Below are 17,878 nucleotides of genomic sequence, written 5' to 3' on the forward strand. Positions count from 1 at the left end.
GGCCTGGGGGCTCCTCCCTCTGAAATTTTTGAATAAAGTCAATGCAACTTACTGCATTTTAACAACCTGTTAAAATGCAGGAAATTGCATTGACTTTATTCAAAAATTTCAGAGGGAGGAGCCCCCAGGCCCCGCCCCTCCTGCTGCCCCGCCCCTCCTGCCGCCTGCTTGTTGCGTTTGCATTCCAGCATCAATCGATTTATAAATTAATCCCTGTTACTTGGTATGGTATGCTGCTATTATTATTCTGTTCAGTTTTATATAAGTTTTCTGTAATAATTTGAAGAAGTGGCGATACATTTATGTTCAAAGTTTTAAAATAGTTTTTGACAATTTTCTCAAAACAGTAATTTTTGGACGTTGAAATTAAAAATTATTAATTTAAGTGTGTCTTGAATGAAGAATAGCCCATGTTTAAAAGTATAAAAATTGTACTGACACTATTAAAGAACAGGTCTTAAGTATTTGTTACATAAATATTTCCATTGCATTAAAGAAACAAATTGAAGAAAATTATTGAATAAACATGAGTGATATGAGGGGGTCCCTGAACCCAAAAAGTTTGAGAGCCCCTGGATTAAAGAGCTTTAACTGAACATCCTTATTTGTTGGCGGCACGTTTAGAGTCCGTTGCACCTGGCCACCTACCTGAACCTGACGGACGTGGTGAAGGGCCTGCTGGAGAAGGGGGCCAGCCTGGAGCTGCAGGACCAGGACGGGAACACAGCGCTGCACGCCGCCTGCCAGCACGGACGGACGGACTGCGCCACCGAAATGACCAGAGATCTCCCTCCAAGCGTTCTGGTGCCGGTCCTCGAGATCCAGAACTGGAGAGGTGAGAAGAATTATGACGGTGCTGTAATCGTCATTTTATTTTGTGTCTTCTTTTAAATAATCTCCTGTTGAAGTACTTGTGTAATAAAGGAAACCACTCAGTTATTGTAATCGTGAACACATTTAGCTTTAGGGACAAACGTGTTTGCATTTAAGCCATGCATTTTAAAATGTAAGCTTGAAGTGGCATTTTCAGTAGATGCAAATTTTTGCAGCAGTTTTTTTTTTTTAACTCTTCTTTTTTTGTAAATTCTAGTTTTGGTTTGATATGTGCAACAAAACCTCACCAGTTTAGTGTTGTCTTTTAGTTTTACGGTCCACCTGTTACAAGTTTTGTGGGCCCTGTGTTGCATATTTCAAACAAGAAGATTGTTTTCCTCGCAGGTCTTGCCTGTCTTCACCTGGCCGCACTGAACCGGCAACATCAAATCATGAATCTTTTGATGAAAAAGGGAGCGGATCTTAATATCCAGGTTAGTCTGCGAATTTCTGCAGCGCATCTCACGTCTTCACGACTGAGCTTAAAAGCTGAAACCATAAACTGAAATTTTTCCACCGGAAGTGTAGAAAGCAGATTTTTGTCTTCAAATATTCAGTCTGGAACTTTAAAAAAAAAACTAAACTTTGATTATCAGCAGTCGTCTTAAAACTGGAAAAATACGATGTCAGTTTTTAACTAAAATCATTTTAAACTGAGAAGTGATGGATGCAGAAGTGTTTAGGTCAAACCTTGTAAATGACTTGATGCAAGATCTCCTTATTAAGGCTTTATAAACCCTTCCCACGCTCTTACAATGTTCTAAACTCTTAAACCTACGTAATTTTAACAACATACGTATTTCTGTACTGCACAGTACTGCAACATGTTATATGGGTACTAACCAGCCTTGGTCAGGTTCTGGTCGGCTCTCTGCAGACGTTGAGCACCAAGACACTTTTAGAAAGAGCTGGACCTTCGGGTAGCCAGCACAAAACCACACAATGGTCCCGATCGAGTACAAATCCGGATGAAAAAAGTCCCGGTGAGCTCTGGAGAAAACACCGGACCTCCAAGCAACTCCTCCTCACTTGAGAGGCCTCATGGGCCGCAAGCAGTTCTCAGATTGACCGATGAGGCTGGAAGTCTGGTTCTGGTCCAGTTCCCAGTCGGTTCCGTACGGCCCTCTGCATCCACTGAGCAACAAAGTCACTGAATAAGGACCAAACTTTTTTGGATCGGATCAAAACTTTCCCTCCATTTCAGCAGAAAGCAACAGCTGGTAGCACTGTTGACGTCTGGGTAATGTAGTCCCTTTGACTGGCAATACAGTGTAGGCTTATTGAAAGAAAACTACAAAATGGTGGCGCCTATCCAAAGCAATTTTTTCATTAACGTTTTACTCTATCCTGTACTGTCCCAATCTTATGAGTAATATTAAAGTTGACAGTCGTGTGTCGTGTACAATCTTTATTTTTTTTGTTTGTTTGTTTTTGGTCGTTTACAATCTTACTTTGAAAAACTGCGAAAGAGCGAGTCTGCATAAGTTGAACCGCAAAGTAGCAGTTCCATTTTGTTTCCTGGCATCTGTTGAGCCTGAAATAGTTAATTAGTTGTTGTATCATTGATTCGTCCAGTGGTTCAAGAGATATTTTGCTAATACAGTAGTCCCTCGCTACTTCACAATTCGTTTATTGCGTACTTGCTCTATCACGGTTTTTCAAAATAAGAGTGGACATGACGCACAATTGGTTGATTGATGGATGAGCTGCTCGATCGGCATGGAATTTTTTATTTAAAATAAATTATTTTAAATTATTTAGCACCTGCTGCACCTTTGTGCAGCTCATACTGCAGGACCTGCAGTATGAGCTGCACAAAGGTGCAGGAGGAAGCTTTTTACGCTGCTCTGGGCTGCACAAATGTGCAGCAGGTGCTAAATAATTTAAAATAATTCATTTTAAATTAAAAATAGCATGCCGATCATGCAGCTCATCCATCAATCAACCAATTGTGTGTCATGTCCACTCTTATTTTGAAAAACCCCTGCTTGTACTACTATTCCTACTTGACGGTTCATTTATCGCGGGGTTTCAGGGTACAGATCCCCCACGATAAACGAGAGACTACTGTAGACACCGCTGGTGGCTATCGGTTCAAACTGCACTCCAGACATTTTAGATTTGATAAAGTCTCCTGGATTGGAAGCGAAACATCTTAAACATCAGAATAATTACTTTTTTTTGTATTTCCACTCCCTCACACTTTAATAGTGTGTATTTAATTCAGTAATGTCACATCTGTCCTCTGGAAACTTTATTTACTGCTTGTTTTCTCACGCTGAGTTCCTGTTTATAAACCTCCTGCACCTGTGCAACGTTGATGGTGATACGAGCTGAGCTCAGGGCTTCCCGCAGAATTCAGGGAGACATAATTAGATTTGAGTTATGATTAGTCCGGCTGCCTACGGCTCTTAACTTTCTATTGATGGAAGGGAACATGGCTGTCAGTCTCATAACTACCTCAGACATTCCTCTCTGCTCACATCACTCTCCCAACTTGACGCTCTGCCTCACATGCAGCGTACCGAATTATTAAACCATGAGCTTGTTTATCCACACTCGCAATTATACACTTAGTAAAAGCTTTTATGTACAATCAGAAGCCAAACAATTTACTTACAAACCTTAGAAATCACTGGTTAATTGTTTTTCATCTCTTCCCGTTGCAGGAAGGAACCAGCGGCAAAACGGCTCTTCACCTCGCCGTGGAGCTGCGCGACATCCAGTCAGTGAAGCTGCTGCTCAGCAGCGGCGCCGATGTGGACGCTGCCATGTACAACGGCTGCACGCCGCTGCACCTCGCCGTGGGGAGGCAGGACATCGCCATCGCCAACCTCCTCTGCCAGTTTGGCGCCGACAAGATGCTGCGGAACATGGAGGACGAGACGGCGCTGGATCTGGCTGACGGCAACGATGACGTAAGCACTTTTTACTGATGGCGAAGGGCCAACAAAGTTCATAAAAAATGCGACAAAAAATTATATTTGTAGACTTTCATAAGCGGATTTGGCATGTTCAAACGTGCTGTTATTTTATCTTGCATTTAAAAACACCTTCCTGCTGTCAGGAATTTATATCACGGTAATTTTTTTTTATGTTTTGGCTTTTTATCTTTTCATACTGACTTCATTCTAAAAAAAAGTAGGAGTTTAAATTTAAAGAGAGGAAAACGAATCATCTCAGCTCTTCATTAATATAGAGAAAATCTCACAGAAGGTTCTTGCCGTGTTGAGAGAACTGTGGAACATTTTTTGGTGCCAGGTGTTGCGGGCTCGGTTGCTTTTTCGCTACGGAGCCGAATTTGATCTCGTCTTGTTGTGAAGGAAAGAAGCAAGACCTTCTCTGATAAAGCTGTGAGAACTCCAAACTTTAACAAGACGTTCAGGGTTTACAAAAATGGAATTTCAAACCTTGATCTATCAAACTACAAGAACATTTTGTATTTGCCTCAGTCCAGATTAAATGCATGAATTAACTTTTTAGCGTGTTGAAAGTCCAAACATCCATCCATTATCTTTACCCACTTCTTCCTTTTTGGGTCATGTGGGGTCACTGGTGCCCATACCCAGCAGTCACTGTGTGAGAGGCGGGGGACAAGGTCTCCAGTCCATCACAGGGACACATAGAGACAAACGACACCTAGGGACAATTTAGAGTTACCAATCAGCCTAACATGCATGTTTTTGTTCTGTGGGGGGAAACTGGAGTACCTGGAGAAAGCCCACGCATGCACGGAGAGAACATGCAAACTCCACCCAGACAGGTCCCCTGCCAGGATTCGATCCGGCGACCTTCTTGCTGAGAGGCAGCAGTGCTACCAACTGTGCCACCGTGCCGCCCAAAGTCCAAACATTGTTTAACAAAAGCATTGTATCATATTTTTCAGACTATAAGGCACTTAAAATCCTTTAATTTTCTCAAAAATCAACAGTGAGCCTTATAATCAGGTGTACCTTATGTATTAATTCTGGTTGTGCTTATTGACCTAGAACTGATTTTACGTGGAACACGGCGCTCAAAAATCTGTCAAAATGAACTTGTTTCGCTTAATGCGCCTTATAATCTGAAAAATACAGTACATAACTCTGTAGTTTATGAACACAGAAAGATGATGTCGTGTAAAACTAGTTATCTTCAGTTAAAAGGTTTCCTGGGTTCATGTTGACAGCGTTTAGCTCGTCTTAGCATTAGCGTGATTTCTACACCATCTCAGCGAGGCGCTGCTCTTTGCTCAACCCAAAACAGGCAACTCGACCCCGGCTCAGTCTGCCTGTCTCTGAGGGGGGGCAGACTCTGCGCGGCTGACCGAAATATAAAATTCAAACAGAATTAGTGTCCATATCTTGTTGTGTGCTAAAATGGTTTCTCAGTTTGACCATGCATGTTTTTTTTGTGTCTTTCTTTCAGATTCTGGCCCTGTTTCCTTTTGATGACCTCCAGATCTCTGGAAGAGCAGTGATCAGTGGGCGGCATGAAGTTTTGAGCTGAATCACAGGATGAAAATAAACAAACAAACAAAAAAGAAAATAAAAAAGACAGTTTTCAATTTTGTGCGAAGCCTCTGCAGAGCTGGAACGTTTGATTGAAGTAGTAACTGGTTTTGAGCTTTCATTAAATAGTGCCTTTGTATATTTTATTCTGAAATCCAGTGTAATATATGCCTCACATTAATCCTGTTTTTTGTTGTTGTTTTTTTTCCTCACAAACTGAGTGATTATGCGTAATTCAACACTGACCAAAAAATAAATAAGAATAAATTGGGGGTTGTGTTCAGTTATAAATTGCCCCCTCACTGCTAGTGCCAAACGTTTTAATAACATGTTGAAAAATTCTACCTCCTTTTAAAAATTGACTTAGTTTTACGTACATTTCTTAACTCTATCGTTGCCTTTGTGATCATTTTTAAACTCTGGAAACGCAACCATGTTTGTCATGTCCAGATACGTTTTTATTTAAAAATGCAACAACAGGCATTCTTTAAAAAGTTTATTTTCCTCTTAAAACTGAAAAATGTTCATTTTGCAATATAAATGCATCCCTTCTTCTGTTAAAAAGTTAATAACCAGTACAGAAATGTAACATATTACACAAAAAGCAGCTTTTTTTCCTTATTTATCTCGTCTCTTCTTTATCTGCAGAAAGCATCTGATGTTCTTTTGTGTGTAATTACACTGGGCTTTCTAGTTAAAATAAGCAGTTCATCTATTTTTTAATAAAACAAAAGAAAAACATTTTCATTGTGCTCTTTTTTTTTTTTCCATGGGAGAAGGAAGTTTGAGTTTAATAGTTTTATTTAATTTATTTATTTTGGCACTGGTGTTTGTGCACACCCAGAGCTGCAGGATCTTTCTGTTCTACAGTGGAAAGTCCAGATTTAATAAAAATAATGTAAACTTTTCCACGCAATGTAAAATGATTTTAGATTCCATCTGAGGGAAGATCATTTAGCTCTTGCAGGCTTTATGTGGATAATTTCAAACGTGCATTTTCTGTTCAGTTAACCACTTCTGTGTGTTTGTGAGATCTGGATGACAAAGTCCTTTTTGTTTCCTGGCAGGTACTTATGCAAGGTGTTTTTTGTTGTTTTATCACAAGTGTCTTCTTCCTCATGGCCTCTGCAACACAATGAGTCGAGCGGCTGGAAATTCCACCAACCTGGATCGTATTTGAACACACCATCAGTAAAACTGGTTCACATTACAGAATGCTCATTAAGGTTTATGAGCTAAAATGACTCTTTACTAATTTAAAACGGGTCTAAATTTTATAAAAGCAGTTTTGTGTGCAAAACGTTTGATAAGAGACACGAAATGGTCTTGTTTCTTTGGTAAACCGCTGGAAGAAGGAGTTATGAAACCGTACCCACTTCCCCATTCAACTGTGAACTGGGAAATCCTGAAGTTATCTGTGTTATGTGAACTATAGGTCATGTTTGTGCCAGCGGCAATGAAAAGTTGAAAATGTTTCAGGGATTTTACTTTGTAGTTTTACTTACTGTTGCTCTAATAATAGGCTAGCTCCATAGAGACTCATCTCCCACCTAATGTCACAGGTTTTCTTTGAAAAGAATGAACTCTGCACCTCCCACGGTTTTCCTCGGACTTCATTATCTATAAAGACAGAAAATCTTTATACGACTGATCAGTTCAGACGTTTTCATTGGACCAGCTAATAATTTATGTTAAAAATCAGTACAATCAAACTAGATATGTGTGGCCTTCAAAAATATTCTGGGTTTTAAAAATTAAAGTCAGCCTTACTCATAAAATTTATTTTATTGTTATTTAGAAAATAAAAGTTTGTAGTAACAAAATACAGTCAGTACTTACCAGGCACAAACCTGGTACCTACTACAGGGACTGGGCTGCACTAAAAAGGGACTTTTTGCCCTGTACTTAAAGGCTACATACATGGTGTTTACTGGTAACTTACCTAGTACTTACAGGCTACATATTTGTTACTTACCTGGTGTTTTGGTATTTACTGGTAACTACCTGGTACTTAGGCTACATATCTCTTACTTACCTGGTAATTACTAGTTACTTACCTGGTACTTACAGACTACACTATCTGTTACTTACCTGGTACTTACTTGTTACTTACCTGGTACTTATATGGCAGCACGACAGCTCAGTGGTTAGCACTGTTGCCTCACAGCAAGAAGGTCCTGGGTTCAATCCCTGGTTGGACCTGGAGTCTTTCTGTGTGGAGTTTGCATGTTCTTCTCGTGCTTGCGTGGGTTCACTCCGGTCCAGAAACATGCATGTTAGGCTGCCTTCAGGTCCATGCCTCCCTTGCAAAAGAGATCTGTGATCTCAATGGGATTTGTCTGGTTAAATAAAGTTTAATAAATACTTACTGGTTACTTACCTGGTACTTACAGACTACATACCTGGCTGTTACTTACTGGTTACTTACCTGGTACTTATAGGCTACACCAGGTTATTTACCTGATACAGGCTATATGTGGTACTTACTGGTTACTTACCTGGTACTTACTGGTTAATTATCTGGTAGTTACAGGCTACATACCTTATACTTGCAGGCTATGTACGTGGTGTTTGCCTGTTACGCACCTAGTATTTACTGGCCATGAATCTAACCTGGTATTTACAGGCTATGTACCTGGTTCATTTCTGGTACCTACGGGGACTGGACTGTAATATGGGATGTAATATGAGGTGACTTGTTACTCTGTACTTACAGGCTACATAGCAGGTAAGTAAGTACCTGTTATGGAGGTAAGTACAAGCTTACAGGCTACATATAGGTTCTTACCTGCTAAGTAGCCTGTAAGTACAGGGTAACAAATCACTTCATAATACTCTGTACGCACCAGGTACCTACTCACTTTGTACGGGGCTGTATTATGAGTTGCTATACAAAAAAAGTACTGCATTTGTTTGTGTGTGTGAGAGAGAGGGGGGAGATGTGTTGTTAAACACGTGTTGTGTAAATTACATGTAATGTGTTGTTAAATATAAACTACTATTTGGTATTTTGTCATAAATCTCTTGTGTCAGTTTAGTTATTAAAAGCTGAAGCACTGTGCGTGTATTTTTTCTAAACTATGAATCATTTGAACACTCTAATGCTAGATGCTCACATTCTTATAGGTGGAAATATGTTCTTTGAAATCTTTGATACAAGCAAGTCCAACAAAGGTAAACTTCATGTTAAATATTCTCACAGTGCTTTGTTTCAAACATTCTGGTTTTCTGAGGTCACTGAAAACACAGACAAAAGCACAAGATGGGCATGTTGTTATGAGATGCCTACATTTCTAAAGTGTGTAATTCATAAAGAAAATGAGACTGATTTGAGATGGAAAAACATTCCACTTTATCAGATCAGAGTTGAGTAATTCTGCTTGCCCGCCTTTATTTCCGCCCACCTCCTGACCTCTCGACCATCTGAGATCCGCCCTCGAAATGTTCTTTTATTGATGCACTCTTGGAAAATGTTTGGTTGTTCTGTTACACAGAGCTGCAGGAATTCATATGACCACCCCCAGCCTTTAATCGAGCTGAACTCACAAAGAAATTATATCTATAAAAAACAAAAGCTCCAACTTATTGATTTTCAGATGAAGAAAACGTTCAATATTGGGAGGGGGGGGGGGGGTCATATACATTGATGTAAAAAATACATGGATTTTTTTTTTTTTTACAATCAATGTAAAATAACATGTAAACTTTGGAATAATACTAAGCCTTTTTTAAATTTTTACATGGTCAAACTCATACGTGGTATGTGATCTCTGTGACATTATGGCTCTCCTACCTGCAGAGATCAAACCATGACTGGTATTATAGCATTTGCACCATTGTTTCACGTTTTTGTCTGTACTTTCTTTGCAATATATCTATTTTAGCAAATGTGCTACTTTAGTTATTCAAGTATCAAAACATTCAACTCGTTCAAGAGATGGATGTGAATGACTTCATGTTTTTTGTAACTTTTATTCTTTTCAGAATAAATAACTTTGTTTACAAAAAAAGTCCCATAGAATACTACAATTTTTTTCCCCCAATTCCTTCAAAAATATTGCTCTCCTTGAAATCTGCTTCAGGGTACTTGCTTTATTTTTTGTCTTCTTAAACTCTTAATTTTTAACCAGTCTTTTCTACCTTCAGCTTCCACCTGGCCTTTTGCTACTTTCTGCCAGACTTTTTTGTTAGTTTTAACTTTACGACAGCTTTTTACTAATTTTAGCTTTGAGTTAGGATTTTCCTAGTTTTAACATTTAGTTAGCTTTTTGCTACTTCTAGCTTCGTTTATTTTTAGCTAGGCTTTTACGTTTTAGTTTCTAGCAAGACTTTTGCTGCTTTAGCTGTTGTGGAACATTTAGTTAACCTTTTTGCTGCTTTTCGCTACTGTTCTGCTATATTTAGTTGGCTTTTTGCTGCTTTTAGCTACTGTTCTGCTATATTTAGTTGGCCTTTTGCTGCTTTCAACCAGCTTTTTGCTACATTTAGCTTCTAGCTCATCATACAACCTTTATTTATACAGGCTAGTCTCTATAAGGTACAGACAACAATAACAACAGTAACTTATCACAGCTTATCTTGAAAGCAGTCTTTTTCCCACTTTTTATTTTAGCTATTATTTTGCTAGTTTTAAGATTGGGATAGCTTTTTGCTACTTTTATTTTATAGCTAGGCTTTTGATACATTTAGCTTTTTTTAATTTGAAAACTTATTTTTAGTTTTTATTTAGCTTTTTGCTATATTTAACTTTTAGTTATGATTTTGCTACTTTTTGTTTTTTAGTTAAGATTTTGCCATTTTTTTCATTCTGGCTAGCCTTTTGATACTTTTAGTAGCATTTTATTATTTTTAGCTTTAAGCAGCCACTCGGCATTCAAACTCCATTGTAATTAAAAATGCAATTTCTCTCGTTTTATATTAAAACTAATCACATTATTAGGTTTTTTTCTTTAAAAAAAAACCCAGCTCTATAGTTTTCTTCTCATGACTAGGCCTGTCACGATAACAAATTCTGCAGGGCAATTAATTGTCTCAGAAAGTATTGCAATAAACAATAATATTGTTTGAAATTTGACAATAATTAGTAATTATTGTCAAATTAAATAAGAAATGTTTAATTTGTTTTGCATGTAGTATCTTTTTTTCGACCACCAGATTGCAGTATAAGACTGTTTGAACCAAAGGATGGATAGTGAGGGAGTTAGCCTCGTGACTCTTTAAGAAACATGGGAGGGAGGCCCCTTGATGTGACATGGGCTGTATCTCTTCGGTTCTCAAAATGGTGGGCGCTCGGTGTGGTTTGAGCTCTTTAGCATAGCATTTTTCACATAAAGCTTTTAATAAAATATCAGTAAACAACTTAGCTTCTCAGCTTAGTAGTAGAAAAAGAAACGATGAAACGATAAAGTCGATAAATGAAAATGAGGTTGTTAATTTTCATTTATCATGCGATTAATTGATTTATTGCGACAGGCCTGCTCATGACATCAACATTTTTTTCTTATTATTTTTAACTCCCTGACTATAACATTAACCATTATAACATGCTATTTTACGAATTTATAAAGTTTATCAAGGTCAAGATTTCTTTATTGTCATCCACATCACATGTGGTACATGAGGTGGAACAAAACTATGTATACACAGGATTATGACAAATCTCTCTTTCTCTCTCTCTATACACACACACACACACACACACACACACACACATATATATATATATATATATATATACATCCATCCATCCATCCAGTATCTTTTACCCGCTTCTTCCATTTTGGGTCATGGGGGTCACCTGTGCCCATGTCCAGCAATCACTGTGCGAGGGGCGGGGTACACCCTGGACAGGCCACAAGTCCATCACAGGGCCACATAGAGACAAACGAGACAAACATTCACTCTCACCCAGGGACAAGGTGCCAGTCAGCCTAACATGCATGTTTTTGGTCTGTGGGAGGAAACCGGAGTACTCGGAGAAAACCCACGCATGCACGGAGAGAACATGCAAACTCCACCCAGAAAGGCCCCCAGACCGGGATTTGAACCAGCGGCTCTACCAGTTGCGCCACCGTGCCCTCTCTCTCTACCATCTTAGCACCAACATAACTGGTTTGTTCCACTTTTGGAGTAAGCTGTTTGGGGGAAGAATCAGTTTTGTGTTGAGTGTTTCCTTGACTGATGAAGCCTTCCGGATAGAAGGTGAAATGTTTCAGAAAAAAAAAAAAAAAAAAAAAAAGAAACTGTCCAGATGACCTGACTAAATATTGTTGGATTGTATATCTGGATTACTGAGCATGGACTTTTTTTAAACTTGAGTTTTCCCTCTGTTCCCAACAGGCAAATCATATTGACTTGCAGTTACTCCTCCTCACCGTTAGGGGCAGTGTCGTCACGAAGGCGCCGTTTCTTTTTTTTCTCTCTCTGGCATCCCACTGGTGGTTCATTGAAAAAAAAAAAAAAGAGGAGGAGAGCTTTCCGGTTCAAGTGAACACATCGGCTGTGGACGATAAGTGGAAAAAAACAGGTCTAAAACACACGGGCCAGCCTGAAGCACACAGGCCGCATTCTTTCAAACACCTGACCGGTCTGTTCCGAGCGGCTTCATGCTGTGTCACCGCGGAGACGTTTGAGTGTCGGCGTGGAGCGCTGCGCCTGCTGTCGGCCATAGTGTGGGGAAAATGCCTTCTTTCTCACGGAGGTAACGTATCCCAGCCAAGCATGTCGCGATAAGACGAGTTTAGCTGCTTAAAGTTTCATTTCGACATCGCTGGTAAAGATAATAAATTCAGGAAGCGATGTTTGAATTTTTAAGTACAAGGCGAAAACTCGTACGGGCCTTTCTTGTTACGTATTTACACGTTTAGCTAAATAAAAATACCTAGTTAGATACACAGATTGTCCGTTTTAAACTTGAGAGCAACACATGCAGCAGTGTCTGTATTAAGTGTTTTTATTTTACATCACTTATTTGTTTTTCCCAATCTCTGATATTAACTGATCTGTGTCCAGGAGCTCCTCCATCACAGTTTTATTGATTGTCTCCTGTCACACAGGGCTGAATTTCTTTCTGTCTGTGGTGGAGCAGCCTTCTCCATCAGGACCGTGCAGTCCTCCATGTATCAGGCTTCTTGATCAGATCCCAGGTTCTGCTGGACTGGGCTGTGGGTAGACCAGGGCCCAGCAGCACAAAGAGCCTCTGTGTTGGTTCAGGCTCCCCCTGAGAGGAGGAGGCCCAGCCTCACTGCAGTCAGTGTGTCTCAGCAAGGAGGGCCACACCTGGCTGATAAGATGATTTTAACAAGTGGCATTAGACATGTAGGCCACTTTATATCATCACGGTTTGTCCAACAGTTTAATCGTGTTTGTAGGGATGGACGTCTAAACTCATTTTTAGAGCCGGGCTGTCAAACTCGGTCAAAATTAAAAACTTGATCTTAGCCAAGGGTCAGTCTCAATCAATATTTATTGAAAAACGGCATAAATTCGCCTTGGTTTTAGATTTTCTATGAACGTTTTCATATAGAAATACAAATACTTTTATTCTCGATGACATTCTGTATAATTTAGATCAAATGCGCATTATTGAAAAACAGATAAAGATCAATTTAAAAAGACGCGTTAATTTGCCTTACACTTAAGTTATTGGGTTTTTGTTAGCAACACATTTTATTACATTCCATCAATTCAAATGATAAAGAAACCTTAACTTTGTAATAAGAACATGCAGAAAAATATCGGTACATTCAAGCAGACTCCGGTCAGACTCTCAACACATTTTCTTGGCTGCGACTTTAACAACAAGAGTTTGATCAGTTTCATTTAATGTTCTTTGTTACGTTTTCTATGTCGGTCTCAAAATCATACAGGAACATTTTAAAACTGTTTTCTACGCTTCAAAGTTGGTTAACTGTCACGAGAAGACTGCACTAAATGGGCTCAGTTTTTAAGCAAAAGCATTAGAGAGTCTGTCACAGACTGGAGTGCCAGATTGAATACATTTAAAGTCTTATATTTGGAGGCCAGATAAAACCGTATCAAGAGCCAGGTCTGGCTCGAGAGCCTCAAGTTTGATACATGTGTCCTAGAAGAATGTACTTTTAAATTTAACTCAACTTGAAATTAAAATTAGGAAAATCCTGCATGAGTTTTTGTTTTATTTTGTTTCTGGTTAGTGTTATAATTTGTGTAAACTGTTGAGGTATCACTTTAATTCTTTCCTTAAGGATACGTGTAGCACAGGGGTCTGCAACCTTTATGATCAAAAGACATTTATGCCCCTTTGTTCACTAAGTTGTGTCTGGAGCCACAACAGTCTGGTAGTACAACTGTGATCAACTGGTGGCCAGTAGACCACTTTTAAGTTTGTTGGAGGGGGCTTTTCTGACCAGTACAGTAACTTTATAAAACTAAAAATATCAAATGGTTTTTAACGTTTGATATTTGTACATTTTAAGACAAAAAGAAAAGTCCAGATTCTTGTAAAGAAAGAAAAGAAAAATGCAGATTTTCACAATTTTGTAAAATTTTAAACAATGAACTATACAGGCCTATGATTTTATTTTTTTATTGTGGAAAAATTAAGTATTCTACTTTTAAGAGATAAATCATAAAGTGAGTATGTGTTACTCTTTGTATTGTTCACATATTCACATGTTTTCAAATAAAAAATGACAGGAAGATTGTTTAAACGACCCTTTTTTATTTTAGTTTTAACAGCCAATAAAATTCAGTTTTATGTTGGTTTTGCTCAAAGCTTGAAAGAGCTGCTGTAGATGGACCGAAGACCCCCGATCTAGCACATCTACATCTCGCAGAGATGGGGTAGAGGCAGGGCAGCCAACTCGGAAACAAAAAGTCTCAAACTCGATCCCCAGCCACACGTCGTGGTGTCTCTGAGCAAGACACCCAATCCCCAGTTGCTCCCCGGGCACCCACATAGCTGCCCACTACTCCACCTGGGTGTATCCCAGGTGTAATGGGTTAAATGCAGAGAACTAATTTTGCCATTGTATGTGAACATACAATGAAGACAACACATAGCACTTTGTCTTTATCTCACAACAACATTTCTGCCCAGTAAATAATTGTTGTTATCCAAAATTCAGGGGGGGAAACATGAAACTCCTTATTGCAAATACAGAGACTGAAAGATGCTACATAATAAATTGCTTCGGTACTTCTTGCCTCAACTTTGCAGTAGTGTCTTAAGAGTTTTGGTGTTTTTATCGCCCGAAGGTGAGAGTGATAATGTTTTTGCCCTAGTGTGTGTTTGTCAGTAGCAATAGCAAAATATCTCAGAAACCACTGGGCAGATTTTGAAGTAATCTTTGGATGTATATTTACACCTTTTTGGAGTCAACCTAATTCAAGATGTAATCTGGGACTATGGTATTCACTGAAACTAAAGTCTTTCTCACTCTTTTAGCAACATGTTATGCAACTTACCTCACATTAAGTCAGGGTTGATTCCATCTGATTGATTTGAATAGAAAATAAAGTATTTGTGACGTTAACTCTTAGGTTCCCACAAATATAAAGCTATTTTTATGTAAAAACTTTGAAAAGGAACGCTTTGATTTGGATGAAATGATTATCGTGCCTTGTTTTACACTGTTTCATGCCCTTACCAACATCTGTAAAAAGCTTGGTGCCTCTAGGAAGATGAAATTATTGAAGAGACTTTTTATTTTTTTATTTTTTTACATTTGCTTTTATTGAAAATCCTTTTAATCTCAGAGGATTAGGTACTTTATTTTCAACCAGATAAAGTACTTTTTGACCTCTAAAAATGATTTATTTTCCTTAATGTTCATTCTTCCACTGTCTGCTCCGTTACCCTAATCACAATTAATGTAATTAAATCCTTCGTGTGTGATGAGAAGGAACAAACACTGGAAAGGGATGGAGTTGAACTTTTTATTGGTTCCATAAGCTGCTCTGAAGAAGACACATTTATTTTAAGTTTCCTGTAAGTTGACTGTGATTCTGTGTGACATTATCTTTTTGTCCTTCAGGGTTTGGCCTGCACTTGGGCTGCTTTTGTTCCCCTCCACTGTGGCCGCAGACGAGGCCTCACTCCTGGATGGCTGGAGCGATGTCTGGTTCTTTCGCTTCCTCGTCAACATGCTGGGATACGCCACCATCGTCGTCCCCGGCTACTTTCTCATTAGATACTTTAAGCGCTCCAGTTACATAGAGAGAGGTGTGAATCTGTGAAACTTGAGACCGTTCTGGAGTAGAAACTTGCTACTTGAGCCCCTCTCTAGCTCACGCGTCTTTTTGTTTCCCCTCTCCCAGGTAGCGGGCTGTGCTATCCGCTCGTAAAGACGTGTGTGCATGGCAGCGAGGACAAAACCGGCCTGCTGGAGGATGGATCCGTTACCAGCAGGAACGAGGTTGAATCAGGCTCATCAGTCAAACACGCTTTAAAGTTAATCTTCTGTGCTGCAGGACTTCAGGTAGAGGATCCTCCCAGAACCAAAAGCCACTAAATACATAACTCAGAAGAATAACGACCGCTTTGTGTGTTTGCTGTGCATATTTGCCAGATGTGTAAAAGCACAGCTGTTAACTGGTTGTTTTGATTCTCCTTGTCAGTTCTGAAGACGCCCTAGTTGGATCTTACTGCAAAAATCCATAGATCTATTATGAATTTAAGCCTAAGCAGAGGTGTGGCTCCAACCTTCATGGAAAAACAAATATACACTAGAATAAATGTATACTGAACAAAAATATAAACGCAGCACCTGCTTTTGCTCCTGTTTTTCATGAGCTGAAAAAGATCTAAGACGTTTTCCATGTACACAATAAATTCAAAAAGGTTCAAGACAAAAAATGCACATAATACATGTACACAACGGGCTTTTTCTCTGAAATATTGTTCACATATTTGTGTAAATCTGTGTTAGTGAGCACGTCTCCTTTGCAGAGAAAATCCATCCACCTCTCAGGTGCGGCATGGTGGTTAGACAGCACGATTTTTGCGCAGGTGTGCTTTAGGCTGACCACAAATGGCCGCTCAAAAAATGTGCAGTTTTGCCGCACAGTAAGAAGCCACAGATGTTGCAAGTTTTGAGGGAGCGTGCAGTTGGCATGCTGACTGTACGAATGTCCACCTGAGCTGTTGCCCGTGAAGTGAAGGTTCATTTCACCGCTCCACCCTGGCGAAACGCAGCTGATTTGACCATTAAAGTGCATTTATTAAGGAAAAGTTAAACTGAGACACCTTTTAATATAATGTCAAGCAAACTAATGATTGTTTTTAGGTGGTTATGTTGTTAAATTTTGAAGAAATGCACAGCAAGTCCTTCCTCTGCCTGCTCTTGCGTCCGCAAATCTATTTTTGAAATGCAGCTGATTTGACTGTCAAAGTGCATTTATTAAGGAAAAGTTAAACTGAGACACAATTTTGATATAATTTCGAGCAAACAAATAATTGTTTTTAAGTGTTGATCTTGTTAAATTCTTCTTAAAGTCTTCCGTGCGTGCTCCCGCAGCCGCCATTTGGCAGCCAATCGGTTTTTGGCACAACACCGACCCACGTTTCCAGGTTGTCAGCGGTGATGCATAATAGATGAGACGTATTAGTTTTTTTCCACTTTATAAGACGTATTTTAACTGATGCGACTTATACAGTGGTGCGACGTGTACGGCGGCAAGTACGGTATATATTTTTGGAGGGTTGTCAGTGGTAGGTAACAATGCAGGAAAAGCACTGTTGGGAAACAAATTAGCGTGTCATTACCAGGTGCAGGTGTTAAAAACGAAACTTATCTTTAGGGTTGCATTAATTCTTCAATTTTGCTCATTTTTACTAGACTTCAAATGTTCAAACAACAGCCTGTTCTTGATAAACCGAGATGGTGTAGAGGCAGGGCAGCCGGCTGGGGACCCGAAAGTCCCAGGTTCGATCCCCAGTCACTGCACATCATGTGGTGTCTCTGGGCAGCACACCTCATCCCCAAAATGCCCCCCGGGGGCTTTCAATAGCTGCCCACTGCACCACCTGGTGGTGGATGGGTTAAATGCTGAGACTAATTTCGCCATTGTATGGAAACATACAGTGCTGACATTGTGATGACATTATTATTATTATTATTATTATTATTATAAACGGGGCACCTCAAGCTGGAATATCATCATTTTGCTGTAAAACCATGTAATGTAAATTTAACAATAGTGTAAAGGTTTATAATATAGATTTGTCATGGACAGTTTTATAACAAACAGTAGTCCCTCACTACTTCGCAGTTCGGTTACTGCGGACTTGCTCTATCGCGATTTTTCAAAACAAGATTGGACATGACACACAATTGACTGACTGACAAATGATCAGTATGGAATTTTAATATAAAATAAATTATTTTAAATTATTTAGCACCTGCTGCACCTTTGTGCAGCCCATACTGCAGGAGAAACTTCCTGCTGCAGCTGATCAGCTGTTCACCGTGCAGAGCGGAGAAGTGGGCGTGGCCAAGAGCGTTTGCAGGTGGCAAAGAGCAGCGGGGGGGGGG

At 39.4% G+C, this 17,878-nt stretch overlaps 2 protein-coding genes across 2 annotated transcripts in view; both read left to right on the forward strand.

Annotated features, from left to right (window-relative positions):
• Nucleotides 1-5,532, forward strand: part of nfkbie (nuclear factor of kappa light polypeptide gene enhancer in B-cells inhibitor, epsilon) — a 12,540-nt gene extending 7,008 nt beyond the window's left edge. The window contains exons 3-6 of the mRNA XM_037685565.1: nt 625-835; nt 1,219-1,307; nt 3,543-3,791; nt 5,281-5,532. Coding sequence (XP_037541493.1) covers nt 625-835; nt 1,219-1,307; nt 3,543-3,791; nt 5,281-5,361 — 630 coding nt within the window. The 3' untranslated portion in view covers nt 5,362-5,532. The remainder of the gene's footprint in view (nt 1-624; nt 836-1,218; nt 1,308-3,542; nt 3,792-5,280) is intronic.
• Nucleotides 5,533-12,038: 6,506 nt separating this feature from the next.
• The window catches only part of slc35b2 (solute carrier family 35 member B2), an 8,795-nt gene continuing 2,955 nt past the window's right edge, over nt 12,039-17,878 (forward strand). The window contains exons 1-3 of the mRNA XM_037685566.1: nt 12,039-12,063; nt 15,380-15,567; nt 15,663-15,823. Of these exons, the coding sequence (XP_037541494.1) occupies nt 12,044-12,063; nt 15,380-15,567; nt 15,663-15,823 (369 nt within the window). The 5' untranslated portion in view covers nt 12,039-12,043. The remainder of the gene's footprint in view (nt 12,064-15,379; nt 15,568-15,662; nt 15,824-17,878) is intronic.

The sequence above is a fragment of the Nematolebias whitei genome, chromosome 12 (assembly GCF_014905685.2).
Source record: "Nematolebias whitei isolate Nwh7 chromosome 12, NemWhi1, whole genome shotgun sequence".
Classification (NCBI taxonomy): domain Eukaryota; kingdom Metazoa; phylum Chordata; class Actinopteri; order Cyprinodontiformes; family Rivulidae; genus Nematolebias; species Nematolebias whitei.